The sequence below is a fragment of the Myotis myotis genome, unplaced genomic scaffold (assembly GCF_014108235.1).
Source record: "Myotis myotis isolate mMyoMyo1 unplaced genomic scaffold, mMyoMyo1.p scaffold_m19_p_6, whole genome shotgun sequence".
Taxonomy (NCBI): domain Eukaryota; kingdom Metazoa; phylum Chordata; class Mammalia; order Chiroptera; family Vespertilionidae; genus Myotis; species Myotis myotis.
Window position 1 is genome coordinate 80,791,128 of NW_023416368.1, and position 23,598 is coordinate 80,814,725.

A 23,598-nucleotide genomic window follows, 5' to 3' on the forward strand; every position below is an offset into this window, starting at 1 on the left:
GTAACTCCTGTTGACTGACTGAATGAATAGGCAGCTATGGTAACCCCTGCCAGGTGTGAATGACTTCTTTCCTGTGGGCGGCTGAGTCAGAGGGTGGGATCAGTGAACAAACAGCACATGGAACCTCAGACGGCAGTTGGATGAGCAATGGTGTTAGTCAGGCTGTGCTCACCTTCCCCGGGGCTGAAGGGCTCGCTCCAGTCGTAGCCATTAGGCTGTAACACGGTGGTGACCTTGTACAAGTGGCAGAAGCCGGTCTTGCTTTCGTTGGCGCGGATGAAGCAGAGCTCGTCCTCACCCTCTGATTGGGGGAAGGGATAGAAGATGTCATGAACCTGTCCGGGCAGAAGAGGGAAGACACGTCAGGTAAGGCACACCCTGCTCAGGAAGGGGAGGCCAAACCCAGCCCCCGTGGATTCTCCCTCCCTGGCCAGGGGCAGGCCTGCCTGAGCTCACTTCCCCACCCTTACATTGATCCACACGTTGGTGATCTCCTCGTACACCACGTACGGCTGGACGTTACTGGGCACGGCTCTGGCGAAGGCCTCCCGCTGCTCCTCATCCTCGGTGATGGGGATGAACAGGGCTGGGGGCAGGAGGACGAGCTGGAGCTGCTGCTGGGGCCGATCCAGGAGCATGGCCCAGGCGCTGAGAGGGCGAAAGAGAAGCCAGAGGCCTCAGGGCCAGCAGCCGGAAACTGGTGACTAAAGCCCCCTTTTGTCAACTTCACCGATACCTGACCAAGTAAGCCCATGACACACAGTTTCCTGGCTGGAATGCATGCTCAGGGGGCTGACAGAACTCCACAACCTGACTTCTGGAAACGGCTGACGTCATGAAATCATAGAGCAGTTTTGAGAAAGCCACAATTTCAGCCAAATCCTCACCATCCTTGATTTCATACTTTGCTGTAACTTGACAATTTTTAACTTAAATGTATTTTAAATGGGGACCTATCAGTATTGTAAGTAGAAAAGGAGCATCTCAAAATAAACAGGCAGCAACTAAAACCAAATTAAAGTGCAATTTCAGCCCAGCCGGCATAGCTCAGTGGTTGAACCAGGAGGTCACAGTTTGATTCCTGGTCAGGGCACATGCCTAAGTTGTAGGCTTGATCCCTTATGTGGGGCATGTAGGAGGCAGCTGATCAATGATTCTTTTTCATCATTGATGTTTCTATCTCTCTTTCCCTCTCCCTTCCTCTCTGAAATCAATAAAATAAAAAAATTAAACACACACACACACACACATAAATATAAAGAGCAACATCATAGGGATGGGAGGTTCCAGCGAGAGCCCATGGCCTGAGTCTCGCTGTTTCTGTTACAAAGGGAGTCTGGCAAGTGTTTGGAGCAGGGGATGCACACCCTTTCTGTAAAGGGGCCAGCGAGTCAGTATTTCAATTCTGTGGGCCACAAGTGTCCTTCACAACTACTCAACCCTGCCCTTGTAATGTGAAAGCAACCACAGACAAGCTGTAGATGAATGGGTGTGGCCCTGTGCCAATAAAACTTTATTTACACACACTAAATTGTGGGTTTGATATCACTTTCATGTATGATAAATTATTATTCTTTAGGTCCCCCAACCCCCAAATCATTTAAAATCATAAAAACCATTCTTGGCTCTTGGGCCTCACAAAAAAAGATGGGTGGAGAGGATTGAGCCTCCGGGCCATGCTTCTGGACCCGTTAGAGATGTTTGTCTCTGATGTGAGCAGAAGGGCTAGAAAGTGAGTGAAACGGGACTCCTTCTATTTGGTGACTCCATGATTCTTACGATAGGGGTGGAGCTGGGGGGTAGAGAGGAGTGGCCCACCCAGGTCCTGAATATAAGTGACTTAGATGCTGTCAGACAGACTCACTATTTGCCGTCTCGGGTCCACCCGGCCCGGGCAATGTATTCCGCCTTGGGGAAGAGCATGCTGAAGGGCTGCACCAGCTCCTTCTCTTGGGTAGAGACGATCTAAAGGGAAAACAGACTCGGGTCACATTACATGCTACCCAGGAGTAGACAGTCACTGTTAGGGGCACACTGTGTCCCCCCTCAAATCCACATGTTGAAGTCCTCACCCCTAGTACCTCAGAATGGGGCCTTATTTGGAAATAAAGTGGCTACAGATGTAATTAGGTAAGATGGGGTCATACAGGTAGGGTGGCCCCAATCCAACAGGACTCGTGTTGGAAGTGTGGACACAGGTGTCACATGGGTAGAGTGTCTTGTGATGAGACACAAGGAGAAGGCGACCGTCTACAAGGCAAGGAGAGAGGCCTGAAACAGGTCCTTTCTCATGGCCTCAGGAGAAACCAGCCCTGTCGACACCCTGATTTCAGACTTTTAGCCTCCATAACTGTGAGACAATAAACTGTTGTTTAAGCTGCCCAGTCTGGGGGACTTTATTATGATAGCCCATTGGCTGGAAACCCAGGGTTCCGGTGTGGATTGTCACTGCAAAGTCAGGTGGCCTTGGGCAACATAGTCTTTGGATGCCACAGTTTCCTGGAGCCTAAATGGGGCTGGCATGGCATTTCCCCAGGAGGAAAAGGCAGGCGGGGCCTCAGCATGCCCCACACCCCAGCGGGCACCCCCCTAACATCCCCAACTGCCTGTTCAGTTGGTATAACCCATACCACTGCAGGACCCTGTTTGTCTGGCAGAGCCAGGGACTGTTTAAAACAAAGCCACTTAGAGCTGATCTGTGTTAAATCTGCACGAATACTCTGGTCAAGAGTGGAGAAGGGGTCTGGTTAGGGCCGAATTTTGCCCAGAACAAAAACTGACTCCTCAATTACAAAAGTCAGTGTAGTTTATCATACGCTTCCTTCTGAAACATTACACAAGAATGCATTTTGGCAAAAATATGCAAGGGCTTTCTCAGCTTGTCTGAACTCTGACCTGACGTCCCCGTCCCCACGGCCCTTCTGTCACAGCCGCTCTGGCCCTCCTGACTAGGGAGGCCTGAGCAACAACTCCCTAAGTGACGAGGACCTCTTGTCATTTCAGAGTGAGGTGCAGAGTGACGGGGGCAGCAGGGCCCAGCCTGGCAGCAGAGCTCTGGATGGTGTTTTGCATTCAGTTGGCCAAGAGGAGCACCTGCCGTGGGAAGGGAGTGAGCAGACTGCTGATGCTGCCCAACTACCTACCCCGTTCAAAACACATACCCTGACCCCTCTTCTCACCCAGAAGCTTCTCGGGGCTCTCTGGCCCTCTTACCTTGCCTTGACTGTCAGTTTGAAACTCAGCCAGCTTCAAGGCGATCTTTGGATTCTTGCTACCTGCAGAAATGAAAGTGAGGTGAGTCTGGCAGGTGTCGCCCATGTGGGGTGAGAGCAGGTGTTGGGGCGGAGGGTGCAGGGGACACAGAAAGGTGACACAGTGGGCATGGGGGGAGGGGGAGGAAGGGTGTCCAAAGGTCTCTCCATGGGCAGGTCTCCCTCTCTGGTCCAGGCACAAAATCCCTGAGCAGGACTTTCTGACTGAGCCAGGACCTCATTCCAGACAGAGTGATGTACAACCTCTAGCTGATGGGGAGGTCATGGTGGAACATACACGAGGAAGACACCTGCTGCCTTTGGAGAGCTTGAAATCTGGCCTCCGTGCTCTCATCTGTCAACTGGGGAGGGAGCAGACTGACTTTTCCCATTTGCATTGGGGACTGAAAATATCCTCTAGGGCAGTGGTCAGCAAACTCATTAGTCAACAGAGCCAAATATCAACAGTACGACGATTGAAATTTCTTTTGAGAGCCAAATTTTTTAAACTATATAGGTTGGTACATTGTTATTAACTTAATTAGGGTACTCCTAAGGCTTAGGAAGAGCCACACTCAAGGGGCCAAAGAGCCGCATGTGGCTCGAGAGCCGCAGTTTGCCAACCACGGCTCTAGGAGGCTCTGCCAGCATGGTGAACAGGAGGTGCTGCTCACTGCAGGTCAGCGAGAACAACTCTTTTATTTGCCTCCATGGAGGCGGCAAACAAGAGGCCTGCAGGCTGAACCTGAACCTGGCCCGCCACATATTTCGTTTGGCTTACCAGGTATTTTTATTATTATCTTTTTAAAATATATTTTTATTAATTTTGAGAGGAAGGGAAAGTGACAGAGAGATAGAAACATCAATGATGAGAGAGAGTCATTGATTGGCTGCCTCCTGCACACCCCTCACTAGGGATCAAGCCTGCAACCCAAGCATATGCCCTGACTGGGAATTAAACTGTGACTTCCTGGCTCATAGGTTGATGCTCAACCACTGAGCCACACCCGGCCGGGCTTTCTAAGTGTTTTTAAGTAATTCGAGCAACATTTAAGAATGGGGGGTTTTTCTGCCCAGTCAGTGCTGCTCAATGGTTGAGCATCGACTTATGAATCAGGAGGTCATGGTTTGATTCCTGGTCAGGGTACAAGCCCAGGTTTCGGGCTCAGTTCTCAGGTGTGCAGGAGGCAGCTGATGGATGATTTTCTCTCATCATTGATGTTTCTCTCTCTCTTTCCCTCTCCCTTCTTCTCTTTGAAATCAGTAAAAATATATTTTAAAAAAGAATTGGGTAATTTCTCAAATGAGTCTGGATTTACAGTTTCTCTTGAGAAACAGGCAAACTCGAGTCTGTACCCTCACAGGTGGTGAATGTCTGATGCGTCCTAGGTTGGGGCCCACACCCCGTCACAATCTCCCTGAGCTCCTTCTGTCTCCGGGGCCCCGAAGCGGTGCTGGCCCTGCTGTTGTTCCGAGCCCGGCCTGCTCCTGAGTCCTGTGGGCCCATCCTAGTTGGAGCCTCACTTTGCTCTATGAGGACTCAGACCACTGCCCAGCCATCCCCACCTGTCCCGGGCACTCACCTGTCCGGGGGTACCGGTACGAGTCTGTCTTCCTTTCTTCTAGTGCAGGAGAGGGCACGTGAATGACCTCCACCTCCGACTCGTCGACCTCCTCGTACAGGATTCGCAGTGTCTTGTGGCCTTCCGAACCTGGGAGGAGGCAGGGACACCACTGAGGGTGCCAGGAGGCCACCCATCCCGTGCACACGAGGGACTCGCTGTGCCACAGCTGGGCCCAGGCAAGAGCATGAGCCTTTGGGCTGGAACCCGGAGCTGCCCTTTACTAGACCTTCAGCCAGTCACACCTCCTCCTGGGGCCTAGTTCCCCTACCTGCACAGTGGGGTCGAGGACTGAGCTATTCCCAGCACAAAACAGTGTGGGAACTGGCTATGGAGGGGGTTTGTGTGCTGAATTGTGTATGTTCCTGTCAAGTCCCTATGTTGAAGCCCTAATGCCAGGACCTCGTAATGTGACTGTATGTGGAGATGGGGTCTTTAAAGAGGTGGTTAAGGTAAAATGAGGTCATTAGGTTGGGCCCTAATCCAATATGACTGGTGTCCTTAAAGGAAGAGATTAGGAAACAGACACACACAGAGGGAAGACCTGTGAGGAGACAGGGAGAACAGCCAAGGAGAGGGGCCAAGGTGCTGACACCTTGACCTCGGACTTGCGGACTCCAGCACTGAGAGACAACAAGTGTCTGTCGGGTAGGCCCTCAGTCTGGGAGCAGGTTCAGCAACCCAAGTTAATTAACACATGTCTCCAGAAGAAGAATTAAAATAAAGATCATTGTGAGAATAAGCAGATCACTGGGTGGTAACAGCTGAGAGAGAAGTGGGGTGACTGGCCAAGCTGACATCACAGGGACAGAGCCGTGGCCGCGCCTTCCTCAGCAGGCCCTTTCCTTCCTTAGCCACTGAGAAGGTTCTCCTGCTGCTTCCTGTTTCTGCCCTAAGACTCACTGTGGACAGACCAAAGATGTCTCCGGAAGCACCCGCCTGCTCCGCACCTGCTTTAGGGCGGAGCCCTGGATGCCTAAGGGGCTGAGTGGCTGGCTCGAGGCCATGTGGCTTGGGAGTGGCAGCACTGTGCTTCCTCCTCAGCTGTGACAAACAGGAGTCTCCCGACATTGTGCAATGTCCCCTAAAGGCAGGTTCACCCCAGCTGAGAATGACTGATACACGCCCAGAAGATCACCCACCAGGATCGGTGTATAAAGGTATTCAAAGGAGTATTGATTATGACACCAAAATAAAACCAAAACCCACAACTAGAAACAACCAAAGAACTAGCTCAATAAACCATGGCACAGTCACACTCCAAAGAGTCCTTTGTGTGCTGACTGCAAGGGATCGTGTCCCCCCCAAATTCAAATGTTAAAGCCTATCCCCGATATAATGGCATTACATGATGGGGCCTTTGGGAGGTGATTAGGTCATAAGGACGGAGCCCCCATGGGAGGGGTAAGTGTCCTTATAAAAGAGACCCCAGGACATGAGGACACAGCAAGAAGGTGCCATCTATGAACCAGGAGGAGGTTCTCACCAGACACTGAATCTTCTGGTGCCTTCATTGTGAACTCCCAGCCTTGAGAACCATGAGATGTAAGTGCTGTTTATAAGCCCCCCAAACTGTGGTGTGGTTATAGCAGCCCAAACGGACCGAGACACTGATATCAACAGAAAGACTGCTGAGGTTTCTTTAAAGTGACAAGTGCAAAGAGCAGAAAAGCACACAGTCTATTAATAAAAGAAGTGTACACAGAGCATTTTTGTTGTTAATCCTCAACCAAGAATATTTTTTCCATATTGAAGGGAGGGAGGGGGAGAAAGGAGAGAGAGAAAGAGAAACATCGATTGGAGAGAGCCACATCGACTAGTTGCCTCTAACACCCGCCCCGGGCCAGGGATCCAACCTGCAACCCAGATACATCCCCTTGACCAGGAATTGAACCCCAACTCTTCAGTGCACGGGCCAATGCTCAAACCACTTAACCACTGCCAGGACCATAGAAGCATTTTTTAAAAATGGAAAGGGACCTACCTTCCCAGGAGGCTGTGGGACACCACCAGTAGCCAGTGAAGCGGTCGAATTCTTCCTGGATGACGAAGGTGGCCACGCCCGCAGATTTGGGGTCCTCGAGAACGTTGGATAAGCCTGGAGGAGGAGAAAGCAGGACAAGAGGTGAGGAGTCTTATTTAAAGCAGGTTCCTCCCCCTCGGCACTGCTAACATTGAGGTCAGCACATTCTGTGGGGGGCTGTCCTGAGCACTATGGGGTGTTGAGTAGCATCTCTGAACTCCCACCCACTCGATCCCAGGACATCCCCACCCAGCTATGCCAACTAAAAGTGTCCCTGGAGCCCTGACCGGTTTGGCTCAGTGGATAGAACGGTAGCCTGCGGACTGAAAGGTCCCAGGCTTGATTCCAGTCAAGGGCATGTACCTTGGTTGCGGGCACATCCCCAGTAGGGGGTGTGCAGGAGGCAGCCTATCGATGTTTCTCTCTCATCAATGTTTCTAACTCTCTATCCCTCTCCCTTCCTCTCTGTAAAAAAATCAATAAAATATATTTATTAAAAAAAAAGTGTCCCTGGACATGGCCAGTGTCTGAGTTGCCCCCGGCTGAGCTGCTCAGGCTGAGCTGCTCAGGTTTAGAGCGAGGGCACCAGGGCTGTGGGGCAGGACAGGGGGGCAAGTCTGAGGCCACGCCAGGTGCAGAGTTCCAAAAACATCTTTAGAAGGGGAAGGTCACTTTCCAGCGAGGAGGGGCATGAGGGAAAACTCGGGGAGCAGGTGAGATCTGAGCTTGAACCATGGAGTCAGAAAGGAGAGCAGAGGTGGGAGGGGCCGAGTGAGCGGAGGTGCAGAATAAGTGTCTGGTGGAGGGAGGCCAAGAGGGCCACACAGGAGGGTGGCTTGTGAGAGCCAGGCTCAGGAAGGTGCCTGGGGTCAGGGAGAGTGGAGTGGGGACAGGGTATTTTCTAGAAGCTGGACTGGTAGCTTTGATGACTATGCCTGGAAAGTGCTGGCCTGGGCCTGGCCCAACAGACCACACCCTTGGGTGCAGGTTCCTGTCCACCCTGGCCAGGACTGACGCCTCTGCCCGCTTTACCCCTGTGGCAGAAAGTCAGCCGCTGCTCTTCGCCGGTCTCAATGTTGGCCACCCACAGGTCACTGTTGTTGATGAAGGAAAAGAAGGCGGGGTCGGCAGGGCAGATCTTGGGGTCCATCCGAGGCCCAGAACACTGGGTTTTGATTTCCAATGGCTTCATGGGGGACACCTGGGGACAGAGAGGCCTGGCTCAGGGGGGGCAGGATGCCGCCCACCTGCCCACCCCACTGCAGGGAGGGACCGGCACTTACCATGAAGCCATTCTTGCCCCCGTCCCGACAGTGGAAGAGGCTGTTGCTGGCCTGGAAGAGGAAGAGGCCGCTCTCGCTGTGGAAGTCATAGGAGGTGATGCCAAAGACGCCCAGGCGCTTCCGCTCCCGCAGCAGCTCCTCCTCGCGAGAGTAGACCCCGTGGTGGGGCGTGGCCTGGCGACACACAGGAGACAGATGCCAGTGTCAGCAGCCAGAGGCCCTGGCACCTGGGCATTACCGGGAGGGACCTATTTGACCTGGGTCCACGCCAGGGAGAACCTTCTGATGAGCAGCGCTACACGGAGCGGAACGGGTGGCAGGTCCTTTTCAGGTCTTACATGGAGCTCCTCCCCTCGTGCCCGCCTCTGGGATTCCCTGTGCCCCTTTCCCCTGGAACCTCCAAGGCAGACAGCACTGTCTTCTGCCCCACAGCATGGAGACACTGCTGGACTGCTCTTCCCTGGTCCCCAAAGCCAACCCCTCAGACGCCTCCATCCTCTTCACCCCCTCTTCCTGCCAAAAGCATTTGATTTGAACCCACCTAACACCAGTCATACTTTCTGCACAGGTGGGGGGCAGGGCAAATTCCAGACCACCTGATCCCCACACACCCAACCCTGGCGGGTCTGCGCAGCTAAAATACTGTGGGCAAGGAGCATTCTGAAGATGACATGGAGATGTAGAGGAACATTAATGATAAGAAACGCATTTAAGCCAAAACCGGTTTGGCTCAGTGGATGGAGCGTCGGTCTGCGGTCTGAAGGGTCCCAGGTTCGATTCCAGTCAAGGGCATGTACCTTGGTTGCAGGCACATCCCCAGTAGGAGATGTGCAGGAGGCAGCTGATCGATGTTTCTCTCTCATCGATGTTTCTAACTCTCTATCTCTCTCCCTTCCTCTCTGTAAAAAAATCAATAAAATATATTTTTAAAAAAAGAAAAAAAGAAACGCATTTAAAAAAAAGCAGAACCCAAGCCCCGTAGAGCATCAGCCTGTGCACTGAAGGGACTCAGATTCGATTTCAGTCAAGGGCACATGCCCAGGTTGCAGGCTCGATCCCCAGTAGGGGGTGTGCAGGAGGCAGCCAATCAATGATTCTCTCATCATTGATGTTTCTAGCTCTCCCTCTTCCTTCCTCTTAAATAAATAAAATAAAAAAGCAGAACCCAAAGCAAAATTACCCCCACGCTGAGACAAAAGCTATGTGACCACAGCTCCTTGGCTTGGGGACTGAATGGGGCAGGCAGAAGGGAGAGCTGCTGCGTGGCACGGAGAAACTCAGAGTGTGTCACCCCCACACCCTACTGTCAAATCCTTTTACAGAACTACACCAACCAATGAAAAGGCGCTCTGGTTCTTCACCCGCCATCCTTCCCCCTGGAACCGAGTCAACTCTGGATGACATTAATTATTAGCCAAGTCTCCATAAAAAGGCCTGGGCCCAAGTCAGTTCAAGTCTTTGGTGAGGCATTTAAAAGGAAGAGATGCTGCCCTGACCGGTTTGGCTCCGTGGATAGAGCGTCAGCCTGCAGACTCAGGGGTCCCAGGTTCGATTCCGGTCAAGGGCATGTACCTTGGTTGTGGGCACATCCCCAGTAGGAGGTGTGCAAGAGGCAGCTGATCGATGTTTCTCTCTCATCGATGTTTCTAACTTTCTATCCCTCTCCCTTCCTCTCTGTAAAAAATCAATAAAATATATTAAAAAAAAAAAGGAAGAGATGCTTTGATAAACACTCTTATCAGAAGCCTAGACTCTGGGGCTGAGCACAGGCTGGCGGAGAGGGGAGAAGGGATGGGGAGAGGGAAGAGGGGAAGACGGGAAGAGGGGAAGGGGGGGAGGGGGAAAAAGAAAGGGGGAAGAGGAAGGGGGGAGAGGGGAGGGCTGCTGTGAGCCGGAAGCTCTGCTCTCAGTGTGCATGAACGTGTGGCTGGCCTGGGCCCCTCAGGAGTTGAGGACCCATGGAAATGGTGTCCACTTTGAGGACCTGGCTACCTCCCTCGCCCACAGGCAGGACCTGACAGGTGCACTCACCTGGAAATGGTCCAGCATCTGCTTCCAAGACAGGAGCAGCAAAGCCTCTTTCCGGACCTTCCTGGGGATCTCAGAGTAGAGGAGGGAGTTCTCTCGGCTGCCGTAAGGCATCCCTGGGGGGAAGAGGAGAAAAACAGAATGGGTGACTTGGCCCAGGACAGGGCCGGGCCAGCCTCAGGCTCTCCGTGCCTGGGCCCAGCTGGTTCCTTCTGCTTCTATGCCATCTTGCCAGCACAACCTGGCTGCACACCCCTCCCCAGAGAAGCTACGAACCCAGGTTTAAGCATGTCAGCAGTAGTACCGGACCCTCCACGGCTGAGATGTGTGTGCTGAATTGTTTGGACTAAATTACTGAAGAAACAGCACACAAACACAATAGAACAGAAAAGGGTGGTCAGGGCTAGCCAGCTCTCCACAGGCGAGGCTCCGGTCAATTCCTTTTTAGTAAAAGCTTTTGCAAAGGCCAGGGATTGTTCTAGGGTTAGAGCAAGTGTGTGTCTGGTCAAGCATCTCTTCCCTTGGCACTGGTGACGCTGGGACACTCTCTGTGGGGGACGTCCTGGGCACTGTGGCACGTGGAGCAGCATCCCTGGCCCCACCCACTCCATGCCAGGAGCACCCCTAGTCTCGATGACTGTAGACGTCCCCAGATGTTGCCCAGTGTCCCCTGGAGGGCAGAACCTCCCTGACAGAACCACTGACCTAACCTTATCTGTAACATGATAGCAGCTGCCCAGTGAGGATTCTGTGTGGATTCAATGAGATAAGAAATATAATGCACTTAGCAAAGGCCTGGGATATGTCACTCAGAGGTATCAACCTAATTCCAGTAAGTTGTAATTTTTCACATTCTTAGATCTCTGATGTTGAGATGTATCTTATTGTTGAAGTGCTGTCCTATTCTTAGTGGCAAATAAAATAATGGCAGATATTCCAACCGGTAGTGTCTTTCCTTTGGATGGATGACAATACAATTGCTGTTAATAAAGTTAACAGCAGAGCCCTGGCCAGTAGCTCAGTGGTTAGAGTGCTGCCCGTGCACCGAAGAGTCAGAAGTTTGATTCCCAGTCAAGGGCACACCCTTGGGTTGCAGGTTCGATCTCTGGGTCCCCACTGGGGTGTGGGTGGGAGGCAACCAATTGATGTTATGTCTCTCACATCAATGTTTCTTTCTCCCCTCTCCCCCCTCTCCTCTCTCTCCCCTTCCCTCCCTTCCTCTCTTCCACTCTCTTTAAAAATCAATGGGAAAAATATCATTGGGTGAGGATTAACCAAAATAATAAAAATAACTGTTCTGTTTACAGTTATCTTTATAGGTAGCTTCTCGATATGGTGAGTGACATGGGTTTTCCACTTATGATAAAGTGCTCACGAAGTACAGTTAGCAAAATAAAAGCATATTTACAGAGAATCATTAGGTTAATTAGGGTTCCTTTAAAAGTAGACTTAAGGAAAATATAAAGCTAACTCAGATGTGCAGGTGGGCAGCGCTCACAGTTCGATGCCTAAGGACCCTTTAAGCTGCTTCCATTGGTTTCCGTCCCAGCTGCAGGCGCAGACATGACACTGCCTGGCCACGCTACCCACAGCACACGCTCTGGACAACCTCTGTCTGCAGAGCTCTGAGGGACAGCTTTCCAAACGGGAAGTCAAGGGTGTGGCCTTGCCCAGGATACTGGGACCACCTTCTCCTCAGCTGATGGCCTAGGCCAGTGGTCAGCAAACTGTGGCTCGTGAGCCACATGCGGCTCTTTGGCCCCTTGAGTGTGGCTCTTCCACAAAATACCACGTGCGGGCACGCATGTACAGTGCGACTGAAACTTCGTAGCCCATGCGCAGAAGTTGGTATTTTGTGGAAGAGCCACACTCAAGGGGCCAAAGAGCCGCATGTGGCTCACGAGCCGCAGTTTGCCGACCACTGGCTAGGCTAGCACATTCCCTGGATGAGCTGCCCTCAGCACCAGTGACGGTGATGATCAGCGTGCAAGGCAGGGGTCTGAGATGACCAATGACTACCACTGATTTCTGCCTTCGCTGCCCCTCCTCTGCCTTCTCATTCCAGCTCTGTCCCCTCTTCAGGGACAGCACCCAGCTCCAATGCCACCACCATCCCGACCACCATGCACTGTGGCCTGGGTGACTGGCCTGGTGGGGGCATAGGACACGAGCACACAGTGGTCTTGTATTTCCTGCCTAAGGGGCCCCAAAGCTGCCTGGGGCCCTGCGCCCTCTCTGTCCTACATGAGAGGCTCATGTGCCCTGGGAGGGGCCGGAGAGCCAGGAGAGGCTTCCTGACGCTGCAGTTTGAGCCCTGGAACCTGAGCCACCGCCATCCCATCTTCCTGGCAGCAGCAGCAGGCACAGTCCCTTCTCTGACCCACCGTGAGTGCACTGGGCTCCACCATCAGGTGCATCTGAGCCTTCACTGAGGACTCAGTGACTGGCTCCACATGTCCTGACTGGCAAAGCCTGGTGCCCACTGAGGAGGCAGGGGTCCCAGGGAAAGCAGGGGGGAGGTGGTGCTTAAAGGGGCAGGCTAGGCATCGCCCTTGGAGGCCCCTTCTGTTCCACCCACAGAGTCGCTGACTGCCAGCATTTGCTCAGGTGCTGGGCTAGTGCAAAGCCATATTATAAATACTTGGGGGGCTCTGGAGAGGGCTGTCCCAGAAACTTGGACATGAAGTGAAGTCAAGGGTACCTTGAGGATATTGAGTGATTCAGACTGGATCAGCTCAAGGGTGAGCAGTGTCACCCCGAAAGAGGCAGTACAGATCTGCATTGTTCTAGGCACACTTCGGGGTCTTTGCCAGGCCCACAGCCCTTGTCAGGAGCCGCCCCTACTCACTGGGATGGGCCCTCAGAGCCTCCTGTGGACTTCGGGTACCGGCCCACCCCAGCTGCAGACATACCCACAGGCCGTGACCAACTGGCCAAGTGGACATCTGACCTACGTTGAGCCATCTGATTCCTTCTGCCAGAAACCCATTTCTGCTGTTGGCTAGAACCCTAGACGAGTAACCCTGGGCGCGGATGGCAGGGCAGTAAAAGTGAACCCATGGAGAAGAACATACGCAGGGCAGCTGCCTGGCTCCACAAGGCGTGGAGTACCGTATCATGAGGTCCGAGGGGAGGGGTACCCAGAGATGCCCCTGCAACCTGAATACAAGGTGTACTTGGTGGCTTAAAGGAGCTCAGGGGATTTCTGTCCCTTCCAGCAGCTCTGTACATGGCTCTCAAAGATGTCCACACTCTAATCCCCAGAACCCGTAAAATGTTACATTCAGTAGCAAAAGGGATTTTGCAGATGGGATTAAGTTAAGGATCTTAAACTGGGGAGATTAGGGTGGATTATCTACATGAAATCATGCCTTATAAGGAGGCAGAGAGAGCCTTCAGACACAGAAGAGGAGGCAGCGATGTGACCATGGAGGCAAAGACTGCGGCGATGTAGCTACAAGCCAAGGAATGCCAGCAGCCACCAGCAGCTGGAAAAGGCCAGAAACGACTCTCCCTTAGAGCCTCTGCAGGGAGCCCCGTGTGGCCCTGCCAACACCTTGATTTCAGCCCAAGAAACTGATTTTAGGCTCCTGGTCCCCTGAACTGTGAGAGGATAAATCTTGGTTGTTTTAAGCCACCTACCTGGTGGTATTTTGTTACAGCAGCAGCCCTAGGAAACTCATATAAGTACCTTGACCTGGACGGAATCTCAACTTGAGTGAGTGAGTGACCAAAGAAAGTGGAAAAAAGGGATTGAGGGGGGCCAGGAAACTGCAGGAAAAGAGAGGCAACAGCTCACCAGACTCCTTAAATCTTGGCCACTTTCAGTCCTAACAGCCAAGCTCCTCCTTGGCTAAACGAAGCTTGAAGCACACACATCCAGCCCTAATTTCTCCCAGGCTAGACCTGGCAAACTGTTTTCTGTAAAGGGCCGTACAGTAAATATTTTCAACTTTGCAGGCCATCTGACCTTTGTTATATCTGTATTCAAAAGCAGCCATAGACAGAAATAAACGAGTGGGCATGCTGGGCGTCAGTAAAACTAGATTTCCAAAAGCAGCCGGCTGTTGCTTAATGACCCCCATGCTGGTCCACTGCCTTTCTGACCCTGTGCTTGCCCAACCACCACCTGGGTCAACCCCGTGGGTCTCTGTGAGGATGACCTGCATCGACTGCGGGAAGCGGCGAGCCATCTGATGTCCACCTAGGTCAGTCACAATCATTAGCATGGGGTTAACCTCTGGCGAATGACCTTCATTCGTTCACTCCATCACTCACTCCAATACTGACTGAGGGCGGAGGGCATGACCAGGAATGGGCACTGTCCCAGGGGCTGAGGATACAGAGAGACTGATCCGGGCCCCAGAAGCTGAGAGTGCTGAGCATGAAAACCTGCCTTGGTCAACAATCATGTGACACGTGCTTTCAAACACACTCGGAACTGTCTCTACCTGCTCCGTGACACCTTTAGGTGAAGTAGGGCAACATTCACTAGCTCAGCAGATAGTAACTGTCTACCTCCTAGGAGCCAGGCTAGGGCTTGGCTGCTGAGGGTACCCTGAAGCTTCCCACCTGGCCCGGCAGAACACACATGCCAACAACTGCAGACGTGTAGAAAGCTGCTCCAGAGATGCACCCCCGGAGGAGGAGGAAGTGGCCAGCTGTTAACAGGCTTATCCAGGTATCTGGGGCAGCTGTGCAAAAATGTGGCAAGCCATCCTCTGTTGTTAAGACCACAGGGCGCACGATTGTGCAATCACAGAGCTTTCAGGAGCCTTCTTTTATTTATTTATTTTAATCTCCACCCAAGGATATGGTTTTATTGATTTTTAGAAAGAGTCAGACAGACATCGATTGTTTGACTCTCATACTCTCCCTGACTGGGGACCGAACCCACAACCTAGGTATGTGAGAATCGAACTGGGAACCTTTTTAGTGTGTGGGATGATGCTTCAGCCAACTGAGCCACCTGGCCAGGGCTTTCCATGAGCTTTCTTAACACTTCACTCCACAGCCAGAGCCTACTGGAGCTACTTGTGGCTCCAGCTGCTGAGGGAGTCCCACAGCTCCCAAGCCCAGGGGCAGGCCCAACTGACCGGTACTGAAAACAATCTCAGTGGCTCAGGCCCATGTTCCAGGCCCGAACCATAGCACCTTGCAGCACAGACGGGGCGGCACTGGCCTCTGCCCCCCTCACCTGCACATCTGACTCTTCTGTGGACCCTGGGCCAGACCTTCCCTGTGAACAGATGTCCGTGGGAGGCGTGGCAGTTTGCGCAGGGCAGGCCCCTCTATTTGGACCTTCTAACTAAGAGGACCAGAGACCTCTGGACACTAGAGGATTTAGTAATAGCCATCCCAGAAACACTGTCCTGCTCAAGGGCAGCCCCTGGGCCCCAAGGAGCCTAGGGGCCCGCAGGGACACGGGAGGGCTTACCTAGGTAGTAGAGGCGGTGGGAGTGGGGGCTTGAGTCATCTGTCTTCTGCACAAACTGGAAGTCATGAGGAGCCTTGTTGACGATCAGGCCCGAGTTCTTGCGGCTGTCATGGATGATGTTCCGGAGCCCTTCCCACGAGTGCTTCTGCACCTGGAAGTGGGTTGCCGGGTCCTCCATCTCGACCGTGTCCCCTGGGTCGGACATCGGGGCCCCAGTGGCCATCCTCTCCGCCCCCTCAGAATTCAGCGAGAAGCTATGAGGAGGAAGGGACAGGCAGGAAGAAAATGAGAAGGGAAGTGGTACCCCAGTTCCATATTGGAGTGTCTCCTTGTCAGACACTCCAATTCCCCCTGCCAAGCCCCACCCTGTGCAGCCTTCCCGGTCCCCTAAATATTTCTTAAATTGTTACACTTCTCTCCAACACCGTGCCGGCTAAGATCCAAGCCACTGTCACCTCTCAGCTGAATGATGGTAACTGTCTATCAACTCAAAACTCTTTCTTGGGGGTTTTCCCTTCAGTGAAAACCAGTCCTCATATTGGCCTTCAGAGCTCTGTCCTCGGCCTCGGCCACTCTCGAACCTCATTCCCTGCCATCACTATGCCCCAGACAAACTGGCCTTCTCTCAGCTCCTCAAACAGCCCAGACTCCTTCCCACTCCAGGGCCTTTGCTCACGCTGGTCCTTCTGCCTGGAACACTTTTTTTTTTTTTTTTTAAATATATTTTATTGATTTTTTACAGAGAGGAAGGGAGAGGGATAGAGAGTTAGAAACATCGATGAGAGAGAAACATCGATCAGCTGCCTCCTGCACATCTCCCACTGGGGATGTGCTCGCAGCCCAGGTACATGCCCTTGACCGGAATCGAACCTGGGACCTTTCAGTCTGCAGGCCGACGCTCTATCCACTGAGCCAAACCGGTTTCGGCTGGAACACTTTTTTAACTCCTCTCTTTGCTGAAGTAACAGCAAATCAGATCTCAGCTTAAATATGTCAGGTCCTTAGAAACTTTCTATGACCATCTATACCAGTGATGGCGAACCTTTTGAGCTCGGCGTGTCAGCATTTTGAAAAACCCTAACTTAACTCTGGTGCCGTGTCACATATAGAAATTTTTTGATATTTGCAACCATAGTAAAACAAAGACTTACATTTTTGATATTTATTTTATGTATTTAAATGCCATTTAACAAAGAAAAATCAACCAAAAAAATGAGTTCGCATGTCACCACTGACACGCGTGACATAGGTTCGCCATCACTGACCTATACCAAAACTGGTCTCTCCATTAATCTTCCACATGCCACCCGCAGAGAATGCGTCACAATGGTGGTCTGTCAATCGCCTGCCCCCGTCCCCCCCCCGTGTCTGTCCTATTCATGGAGGTGTCCCCAGAACCTCACGTGGCCCCTGGCACAGCGGGCATTCCACAGAGAGCCATGGAAGACCACTGGCCCATGGACAGAAGCCTGAGCAGAGAATTAATTGCCAAACCTCATTACCTGTGCCATCAGCTTGCTGGCCAGCAGGGAAAACTTGTGCCTCACCAGAGGCGCTCAGAGAAGCAGGCAGGTACTGCCCGGGACCGTGAGAACGCGGTGAGAGCGTGCATGTGCTCACCCCCCCTCCGAGGCCATTCCCCTCCAGAGCAGCTGTGGCCGTGCAGAGGCCCCCGCCCTCCCTCTCCCACCCACGCTGCTGAGCACACTTCTTGACCAGACTGGACTGGCCAGGCAAATATTTGCTTTAGAGAAATCTAAATACAAACATGGTGACCCAGTTGTAAGAGCCAGGCCATCTCACGAGGCCATCAAAATGAGCGCAATGAGCTGGGTGTCCTGCCCTTAGTCAGAAGGAGCAGTCAGTTCAGCTCCTCCTCGACCGCAGGCCAGCAGAGCCTTCAGGGCCCTCGGGTCAAACAAACCGAACCCAGAGATGGTGGGAGACTCACTGAGGGGTGATGAGTGGGACCGGCTGAGCACTCCAGAACCCACACGGACCCAAGCACCGCCAGCAACCAGCCCAGAAAACCAAGCCAGGGGAACTCCTCTCACCACCCAGCCCTCCCAGACCCTGCTACCACAACTCAAGCCTTGTTCACAGCAGAGAGACAGACCGTGACCTCCAGGGTCCCTAAAGGGAACCCCAGAAGCAAAGAGCCTGGAGAAAGCACTCACAAAGTCACATGGCTTATCTCCACAGCAAAGAGTGATAAAAAAGATCTTGCCTCCAATCGCTACAGAGAGTCCAGGGAGCGAAAATGCGATCCAGGAGATGAGAAATGAAATGAAACATCGGAGAAACTTCTAAGAATCTTCGTAGATGCAGTGGGGCAGCCCGAGCTCCCGGACAGGCGAAGGCTTGGTGCTAAGTCAGGCTCTCCACTCGCCTCTTCTCCCCAGAGGCAAAGCCCTGACTGCAGGAAGAGGCTGGGGAAGAGGGACAGGTGGACGAAATGGGGCCCCGGTGAAGCAAGTCTGTGCCGCCCTTCCCCTCCAGCACCAGCCTGTGCTGGCCTTCTTGAGTCAAGAGTTTACACAGCTGGGAAATGAAAGTGGACTGAATCCTCTTAGGCCATGTCCACCTCCACTTTCTTTCTGCCAATTGGTAGGGCGCCTTCACAGCCTGTGACGCCACCAGCACACAGTGCAGGACCTCCGGCTCAGCCACTGCCAAGGCCTGACGGGAGCTCTATGATCTCGGCCTGAGCAGGTGCTCCAGGAGCTGGGCCACCACCCGCATCAACCAGAGACCCGAGTGAGGCCTGTGATGAGGGAAGCAAGTGGAAGGCAAGAAGCAATTGTGGATCCTGAGCTCCGGGCAAGTTCAGGCCAACCACAGATAAGGCAGGAAGGGAGGTGGGTGCTGGGCAGGGTAGGTCAGGAGCCGGGGGCAGGGGAAGTGGCGTTCAGGTCACTCCCTACATCCCTGAAGCTGGGGGTTCCCAGGAAGCAGCAGGCTCCTCTCTGCCCAGCACCACGCAGGCCCCCAGCTTTTAGGACCAGCCTTACACAGAGTCAGTTTGCAGTCCAGCCTGTGCCCACAGGGACCTAAGGCACACGAGAAGAGACATGGGTTCCCATCACTAACTGATACCTGACACGCTCACCGTCAGACATGGGGGCTGCATGTTCTCAGAGCCTGCGTTTTGGGAACCAATCACCATGTTTAGCATCTTCCAGCATCATCTTTGATACCTTCCTGCCTCCCCACAAGCAAATGAGCCTGAGACTGTTAGAAAACTGACTGACATAGGTCAACTGGCCAAGAAATTCCTACAGTTTCTTCAATTCACGCCAGGCCCCACACGTGGAATTTACCAGACTCACGAATCTTGTGTGTGTAATGACCTTTAGTCCTCACTGTAAGCTTGGGAGGTGAGTTTCAGGCTCAGCTCCATCTGAGAGCCTGCAAAGTGGGCTCAGAGAGGTCAAATGGCCTGATCAATGTCAGTCCAGGGGAGGGGAGCCCAAGTCTGTTGGAATCAAAGCTCACATCCTAACCACCAGGCCAGCAGTGCTCAACTAGGGCTGATCCCGTCCCCAGGGGACACTGGGCAATCTCTGGGGACTTGTGTGATTGTCCTGACTGGGGGTGTTCCTGACATCAAGTGGGTGGGGGCCAGGAATGCTGTTCAACAACCCACACTGCCCAGGACAGCCTCACAGAGAGTGATCTGGCCCCAACACCAGCAGTGCCAGGGCTGAGAAACCCTGCACTAGCCCACACTGCCTCCTCACACAAAATAGCCAGAACTTCACCTTAGAAAAATGCAGAAATGTAGGGGGGACAGGGTGCAAAGGCATCTTCCCAGACCTAAGACTCTGCAACATCCCCGGCAATCAGAGCTCCCAAAGCCATGCGCCTCACCTCCTCCAACTTCCTGTGTTTGAGTTGTTGTCCAGGCGTAGCTTCTTAACCGTCCGCATTAACCACTGGCTGATCAGGAAGGTGGGGGAGCCTGCAAAGGGAGAGACCACAGGGCTGCAACTCCCAGCAGGCACTCCAGGGGTGCAAGCTCTCCCCTTCCTCTCCCGCTTCTCCCTTCCTCAGGCAGCCCTCCATTCCCCTGGGGAACACTCAAGGCCAAGGCCGTTCTGATGCGGTAGGTGGTTTAGGCCCTGGCCTGAAATTCGAGAGGGCGCCTGACATCTGCCAGAACCCAGCATCTCTTTGCCTAGCAGCTCTCCCAAGGTGAGAAGTCCCTGAGAAGAGGAGAGTATCAAATGGCTCCAAGAACCCCACCCACACACTGGCCAGAAATGGAATAAAGCCAAATTCCCCACTGTGGATGCCCCCCGACGGCCCTCCTGACCTCCCTGGCTCCCCTGCCCTTGACCATGATCTCCGGCACATTGGCCTTACTCTTCCCTAAACACACCACTCCCATTCCCACTCCAGGCCCTGTGCACTTGCCAGTCCCTCTGCCTGGGATACCCTGTCTCTCCTTTTTGTATGACCTGCTTGCTCTTATCCTTTGGGTCCCAATATCACCTTTTCAGAGGTCTTTCCTGGCACTGAGTCCAAAGTTGCTAACTTGTCACCCGTATCACAACACCTGGTCTTTCTGCACAGCACTTGCTCTAGGACAGTGGTTCACAAAGGGGACCCTTGGTGGTGTCTGGAGATGTTTTTTGATTGTCACCATTGATGGGGGTGGGGGTGCTACTGGTATCAAGTGGGTGAAGGTCAGGAATGAGACTCAACACCCTGCCATGCCCAGGACTGTCCCCACAACAGAGAATGCTTCGCGCCCAGGGTCAGCAGGGCTGAGGGGGAAACTCCGCATTCATTATTTGGGGGAAAAGTTTGAGTTGGATCCTTAAGCTCACAGTAGACACCAGAATAAAATCCCTGATGGTATAAACCAGAAGGACCCCCAGTGGGTGTGAGTCACTTTCTCTCTCCCTGTTCAGGTATTTAAATGTGTGCAGCATCCTAGGATCCCAGCAAATCCAATGACTAGAGAACGCAGCAGTATCTCCTGGGGGGAGGGGTGAATGGAATCCCCTAATCCAGGGTGTCTAACCCGGGCCAATTCTGGCCCCTGGGGGACACTTTTGGTTGTCACAGCTGGAAGGCATGCTACTAGCAATCTGATTGGTGGAGACACAATTCCACGATGCACAGGATGGCCCTCTCCCTCCACCCACAAAGAATGACCTGGCCCCAAATATCACTAGTTCTGAGGCTCTGAACCCCTGCTGAGTGAGTGAGCACTCCTTATGGGATGCCCGCTCCACGAGGGCAGGGCAGCTGTCCTGTCCCTGGTGTGTCCTGAGCCCGGAGCCATGCCGAGCACAGAGGAAGCACTCAATAAACACTGTGGTTGAGTGAACTTGTCACTGCCCTCCCTTGAACACTGTCTAAAGCCGAAGGGACCTCTGGTTTGGCTGGCACCCAATAAACTTCTCAAGCCAGGTCCCAGGACAACAGGCAGGTGCCCAGATGCTTAAAGAAAAAGCAGGACAGGGATCATGGAGGAGAGGGAAAGCAACATGTCGCCACAAGAAGCACTGGTTTCTGGGCATCAGAAAGGTCTGGGTCCAAATCCTGGCTCTGCCACGGCCAGGCTGTGTGACCTTGGGGAAGTCACTTAACTTCTCTGGGCCCCAGTTTCCCCAGCGATAAAATGGGACTGCAGTGGGGCTACTGTGAGGATTACATGAGATTGCACAGGGAAAGGCCTGGCAGAGCAGAAACTACATGACGGCTAATACTGCTGACTAAGCAAGTTATTTAAAATCACACCTAGGGGAGAACTGGACTGAATTCCCCCCATTCACTGACCAAAAACCAGGCACTGTGTTAGGTGTGGGAGGCTGCAGCCACACCTCTGTCAAATTCGGCTGGAATCAGCACTCTCCACTTTCTCATCCCTGGTCTTGCAGGGGGTACATCCGGGTGGGGGTGGGGCAGCTGGAAGGGGATGCTGGACGCAAAGAAAAGCCTCCAGCAAAAGCACACAAAACTGCAGCTACTGGCCTGGGTCCCAGCCGGCTGGCCCTGCGGGCGGTGGCCGACTCCAGGGCTGTAGAAACCCACTTCCTGCCAGCTTCTGTGTCCTGGACCAGGCAGATGGATCCCACCAGCCCACACCCAGCCGGCCTGGCCGCCCCACCTCCGCACAACTGACCTTAAAGGGTCCAGAAAGCCTCCATTCCAGCTTCGGGTGCGGGACACAGACCTTGAGAGAGCGAATGTGTCCTGAACACAGTGGGTTAACGGAGGGACTGACCAACCCCTGGGGAGTCCGGATTGCCGGCCCAATTCTCCCAGCCCCTGGCCCTGGACCACGCCTAGGAGGCAAGTCCTCCCAGGGCCCAGTCCCCCAGGGCTCTGCCAGGGACACAGGGATTGGCGACCACAGCGCACATCTGGGCTCTAGTCCCAGCTCCTCGAAAGCAGGGTTGTTTTTTTAGTTTGTGTGTTTTTTTTTTATGGAGACCAGGGACTTCCTCACGGAGGGGGAAGGGAGGGGTGACAGGGGTGGTGGCAAAAGGGAGGGCTCCGTGGCAGCATCGAGGTGGGGAAGTGTCCGGGCCGGTCTGAGACGGGGTGGGAGGAAGGTGGGCGGCCGGACGGGGACGGGGATAGGGATGGGGATGGGGATGGGGATAGGGATGGGGATGGGGATGGGGAGGGGGATGGAGATGGGGGAGCTGAGAAGAGGGCTGGACCCCGCGGGGATGTGGAAGCGGAGGGCCCGGCGCGGGGCAGGGAGGTGGCCTCCACCCCGCATGTGCATGGGAGCCGGGGAAAGTGGGGACTCCAGAGCCTGCGAGGAAAGCAGCCGCGCTCGGGTGCGGCCCCGCGGAAGGGGCCCGAGCCAGGTGGCGTGCAGCGCCGGTGGGTGGGGAGGCGGCCGGCCAGGCAGAGGCTGAGAGGGGGCCCAGCCGAGGAGGGGGCGGGCGGGGATGAAGGGGAAGGAGAGGCCGGAGCGGGGAGGAAACCGACCAGGGGCTGGAGAGACCCAGAGTGCGGTCCGCGGCGGGGCGGGGGCAGGGAGGCGGGGGCGGAGGGTACGGGCCGGTCACGGCGATTCGGGGTCGCGGCCGAGCGGGATGGGGCGCGGGGCGCTGCTCACCAGGGCTCGGGGCCGGCGCGGGCGGCGGCCGGGCTGGCCGGGTCGTCCCGGGGCCGGAGCGCCTCAGACTCGCGGCTCCAGGCCCGGGACTGCGGCCCCGGAAGTGGCGGGCGCGGGGGACAGCGGAGGCGGCGAGCACGGGGGACTCCGAGGCGCGGGACCCTTTGACCCGGAAGTCGAGCGGCCCAGGCGGCGGCCCGGGATTGGCCACGGGCGGCGCCGGCACCCAGGCTTCCGCGGCGCTGGGGGGACGTGCGGCGCGGCTGGGCGGACGGCGGCGTGGAACATCCGAGGGCGGTGTCCTCCGAGGCGCGGAGGGACGCGTGGGAGAGGCATCCCATTATTTGGTATCGCCCAGCCAATCCAATGTGTTTTCCATTAAAGACCTGGGAGAAGGCTGGTTCGCCGGGGCGTTGGTGGTATAGTGGTTAGCATAGCTGCCTTCCAAGCAGTTGACCCGGGTTCGATTCCCGGCCAACGCACGCCAGTTCATCAGCTTTTTCTTTTTCCCTTTCCTCTCCATCTAAAGTTTTTTGGTAAAATAATCGAGCTAGAATGTCAATGACTTTGAAGTAATTTTTAGAATCCTACTGTCATTTCTAAAAAGACAGGGATACAGAAGAAAAAAACCCCACTGAACCAGAATTTCCATGAAGTTACTTTGAAGTAAATTTTAAAATTCTGTAATAAAGAAACAAAATTAGCGTGTTTCCGCCTGGGAGGAGACCTTTCGCGTGTGAGGCGAACGTGGTAACAGTTACAATACGGAAACCACCGGGGGCAAGACCTTTTATGATTATTATTCAGAGCCGATGTTACAAAAATTGTTACATTATAGTTTCTGAAATGAATACTGTTATCACTTGG

The 23,598-nt window shown here is 53.9% G+C and overlaps 1 protein-coding gene, 1 long non-coding RNA gene and 1 other non-coding gene across 7 annotated transcripts in view; 2 read left to right on the top strand and 1 right to left on the bottom strand.

Annotated features, from left to right (window-relative positions):
- Positions 1-22,897, bottom strand: part of DPP9 (dipeptidyl peptidase 9) — a 38,991-nt gene extending 16,094 nt beyond the window's left edge. For 3 of the 5 annotated variants that reach the window (XM_036313120.1, XM_036313119.1, XM_036313121.1), the window contains exons 1-13: positions 22,732-22,897; positions 21,781-21,831; positions 19,515-19,605; positions 15,645-15,898; positions 10,211-10,323; positions 8,180-8,353; positions 7,929-8,097; positions 6,858-6,971; positions 4,835-4,963; positions 3,214-3,275; positions 1,865-1,965; positions 471-648; positions 173-335 (exon numbers count right to left, since the gene is read on the bottom strand). In XM_036313120.1, the coding sequence (XP_036169013.1) occupies positions 173-335; positions 471-648; positions 1,865-1,965; positions 3,214-3,275; positions 4,835-4,963; positions 6,858-6,971; positions 7,929-8,097; positions 8,180-8,353; positions 10,211-10,323; positions 15,645-15,898; positions 19,515-19,573 (1,516 nt within the window). In that variant the 5' untranslated portion in view covers positions 19,574-19,605; positions 21,781-21,831; positions 22,732-22,897. Of the gene's footprint in view, positions 1-172; positions 336-470; positions 649-1,864; positions 1,966-3,213; positions 3,276-4,834; positions 4,964-6,857; positions 6,972-7,928; positions 8,098-8,179; positions 8,354-10,210; positions 10,324-15,644; positions 15,899-19,514; positions 19,606-21,434; positions 21,454-21,780; positions 21,832-22,731 lie in introns of those variants that run through there. The other 2 variants (XM_036313118.1, XM_036313122.1) reach the window with 2 other exon arrangements.
- LOC118658116 lies at positions 233-6,862 on the top strand. The gene is made up of 3 exons (XR_004968216.1): positions 233-366; positions 3,004-3,294; positions 4,878-6,862. It is a non-coding gene; the product is annotated as an uncharacterized LOC118658116 (long non-coding RNA).
- A 244-nt stretch (positions 22,898-23,141) lies between the features above and the next one.
- TRNAG-UCC lies at positions 23,142-23,213 on the top strand. The gene has a single exon. It is a non-coding gene; the product is annotated as a tRNA-Gly (tRNA).
- Positions 23,214-23,598: the final 385 nt, after the last annotated feature.